Source organism: Myotis myotis, unplaced genomic scaffold (assembly GCF_014108235.1).
Source record: "Myotis myotis isolate mMyoMyo1 unplaced genomic scaffold, mMyoMyo1.p scaffold_m19_p_3, whole genome shotgun sequence".
Classification (NCBI taxonomy): domain Eukaryota; kingdom Metazoa; phylum Chordata; class Mammalia; order Chiroptera; family Vespertilionidae; genus Myotis; species Myotis myotis.
Window position 1 is genome coordinate 207778375 of NW_023416335.1, and position 3507 is coordinate 207781881.

At 52.9% G+C, this 3507-nt stretch overlaps 1 protein-coding gene across 1 annotated transcript; it reads left to right on the forward strand.

The window, feature by feature from the left end:
• Positions 1-167: 167 nt before the first annotated feature.
• LOC118652089 (DNA dC->dU-editing enzyme APOBEC-3C-like) lies at positions 168-3299 on the forward strand. Its single transcript, XM_036301961.1, has 4 exons — positions 168-1076; positions 2041-2338; positions 2736-2851; positions 3110-3299. The coding sequence occupies exons 1-4, from the start codon at positions 927-929 to the stop codon at positions 3122-3124; spliced, it is 579 nt and encodes a 192-aa protein (XP_036157854.1). The 5' UTR covers positions 168-926; the 3' UTR covers positions 3125-3299.
• The last annotated feature ends 208 nt before the right edge of the window (positions 3300-3507 follow it).

Genomic DNA, 3507 nt, shown 5'->3' on the forward strand with positions numbered 1-3507 from the left:
TGTCCCCCTCCCTGCCCGCGGGGCTGCTGCTCTGTGGCCTTTCCTGTGCCCTCTTGGCCATGAGACTTGCACTAAAGGATGAGTGGAGCACTGGGGGCATTTGGTTTGAAGCACTTGGATCCACTTTCTGTGCTACTGACCGCGTTATCCACTCAGAGTGAGAGGAGCTCGCTGAGCAGGAAGAGGAATCCTCTCTCCCAAGGTGCCTGTGAGCAGAAGAGCAAAGTCAGGCTGTGCCCAGAGGCATCCCCGCCCTCGCGTTTATAGTGCACCAACCGGTGGGGGACACGCTGTTTACAATGAGGGAGAAAAGAGCCTCTCAACCAATAGGTCCCCGCTGCCAGCTGACGTCATGCAAGGGCTGGACATGGCTTTGCCTGGGCAAGGGACCAGCTCTGTCACTCAGCAGCCCTGTGACTTGGACAGGCTACTCCCCTCTCTGTGTCCCGTTCCCTCCTCTGTAAAATGGGGTGAGGCCCCTGGATTGGGGAGGAATAGAGGAGTTCAGATACAGGAGCTCTTAGAACAGTAGCTGGAGCCTGTGAATTTAGGTGTTAGCCTGACATTAAATAATAATAATAAACATGCATAGGTGAAAGGTCAGTCATGAATTGCACCTTAATATGAAAATCTAACATTTGGGGGATTAAGGCAGTTTTATTACTCATTTCTGTATTCAAATGATTGGGGGTGATGGGTTGGGCGTGTGTTGTTGGAAGCAGCAGAGCCAGGCCCTAAGGGAGAGGACAGGAGCCCCTGCTGTCCCTGCAGCCCTGCTCTCCCCCTCTTTCCCAGCTTCCTGCCTTGAGGTGGCAGGAAATGCTGAAGGGAAGGGGTGCTGGGTGGCAGGGCACCCAGGCCACCAGATGGGAGAATCTTGAGGGAACCCTGCATTTTCTCTTTTCTCTCCTGCCCCCAGGAACCCAATGAGATGGTTAAGTCTTGAGTATTTCTACTTTCACTTTACAAACTGGCCTAACCCCAAAGGTCGCAATGGCTGCTACCTCTGCTACCAAGTGAAAAGAACAGAGAAGGGCTTTTCCTTGGACATGGGCACCGGGGTTTTTGAAAATGAGGTATGTGTCCCATGATGCTGTCATCAGAGGCAGGAGCTAAGCCAGGGAAGGATGTGGGGAAATGATAATATGTAAAATGCCAGAAGCTTCTTCCCATAACACTGTCCTATGTTTTAGCCCTGGATGCCCCTGCTTGACCCTCCTGAATTGCCAGGTACACCTGGGTGAGGACGGCAGCCTCAGCAGACACAGAGCAAACCCCTGCCCTGCAGTCAAACACTAAGGTCTTCTGTGAAGTGTCCACCACACAACAGCCCTCCATTCCCCCATCCGGACAGCAGACTACTCAGAGCCCTTATGGGGTGGATGGGGTGTCACCATGGCAGTCCTACCTGTGGGAGCAGGATGGAGGGGCTGAAAGTCAGCATGTTTCCCAGGACACAATTAGGTCATTTAACCTTTTCTAGTACCCAGTGTTCAAACTTTCAGAGAAATTGATCAATTTAATGTTGATAACATACTTTGTGATATATCGAAGATATTGCTTCAACATATCGTTAATATAAAAGGTCTCATGAGATAGTTTACATTCTTCTTTCAAACCACGTCATGGAGATAAGGAGTGTATTCCGTATTTGTCACACACATCAGTGCAGGCGAGCCGCATTTCAAAATCACAGTAGACACCTGTGCTAGTGGGTCCCTCTGGGCAGCACGGCTCTGGGCCCTCCCCGGCAGACAGCACCCAGGGAACAAGCCTAGACCCAGCGGCCTGGCCTGGACCAGGCACCCCGAATGCTCATAGAATGAAAGAATGGGAGGGTGGGTGTTGGAGTTTATGGATGAGGGTGGGAAGGGATGACTAAACTAATACAGCCTGGAGGGGAGACGTTTAAAGAGGAATCAATCAATAACATGCTTCTGAGACTCTGGCTCCCTGTCCCCTGGTCCCCACTCCTCCAGCCCTGCAACATGCCTGCTCGGCCAGCCCAGAGGGCCCCCTTCCCCTCTCCGTCTCTCCCAGTTCTATCCCAAGAAGCCTGTCCACACAGAAATCTGCTTCTTGAATTGGTTCAAGACCCAGCAAGCATTCTTGGCCCAGAACCTGTCCCGTGAGGAGAAATACCATGTCACGTGGTTCATGTCCTGGAGCCCCTGCTTCCAATGTGCCAGGCAGGTGGTCACGTTCCTGAAGGACCACAAGTACGTGCAGCTGAGCATCTTCGTTGCCCGCCTGTACTACTCCAGTCGCCCCCAGTACCAGCAGGGGCTGCGCAGCCTGCAAGGCGCAGGGGCCCAGGTGGCCATAATGACTCCAGCTGGTGAGAGCAGAGGGCGCCGGGGCAGAGGTGTGGGGGGACTAGGACCAGCCAGGAAAGACCTAGAATCCCCAGAGAGGAAAGAGACGCCCCTTAGGTGCCTGCGGAGGTGGTGCTGGAGTCGGGGAGTCTCCTGGAGGAGAAGTTCAGGGGAGAGAGGTGGTCCAGGCTGGGGAGGGAGGTGAAGGACACGTGCAAGAAGGAGGCTTCCAGAAGGGAGCGTGGAGGCGTGACTCAGATTCACAGGGAGAAAGGGGACTGAAGTGACAATGGAGTCCCGGAAGGAAAGAGAAGAGTCTGAAATCATGATGGGAAGAGTGGTCCCTAAGAGTCACACACTGTGTGTCCCCTCAGGGCTCCCGCAGCAGAAGCTCACCTTGCTCTCCCCTGTTCCTTTCAGACTTTGCCTACTGCTGGGACATCTTTGTGGATGACCCCTTACAACCATTCCGGTACTGGAAAGGAATATATTTAAACAGTTGCAGCCTATCTAAGACTTTGGTGAACATTCTCAGGGTGAGGTGACTCCCTCCGACTCTCCCCCAACCTCCCCTCCCCCCTCCTCTTCTCTCCCTGGGCCTGTCTCTCCCTCTGGGTCACCTGCTCCCTCCTGGGCCCCAGCTCCATCCTCCCCTCAGGTCTCAGGAGTCCCTCTGCTTTCTCCCCTCCTGCGCCCCTTTTCCTCCCCCTCCTGTGACTGCCCCAGACTCTGCTCTGTTCACCTTCCCTCCTGCCTCACTCCCTGCTTCCCCCACCCCCTCCTTCTCGATCCAGAATCTAGAAAAGTAAAGGATGGACTTCAATCTCTCTAAACAAGTGGGGAGACTTCTGGTGAATGCGGAATAAAACACTTTCTTCAAGAAGTAAAACAGCCTAGGTGCCCATCAGCAGATGAGTGGATTAGAAAACTGTGGTACATCTACACGATGGAATACTATGCTGTGGTTAAAAAAAAAGGAACTCTTGCCTTTTGCAACAGCATGGATGGAACTGGAGAGAATTATGCTAAGTGAAATAAGCCAGTCAGAGAAAGATAAATACCACATGATCTCACTCATTTGTGGATTATAGAGAACAACATAGACTGATGAAAAGGGACAGACCCAAAGACTGAGAAACAGCGATCAGGCTATCAATCCCCAGAAGGAAAGTAGGGGAGGGCGGGGGGTAAG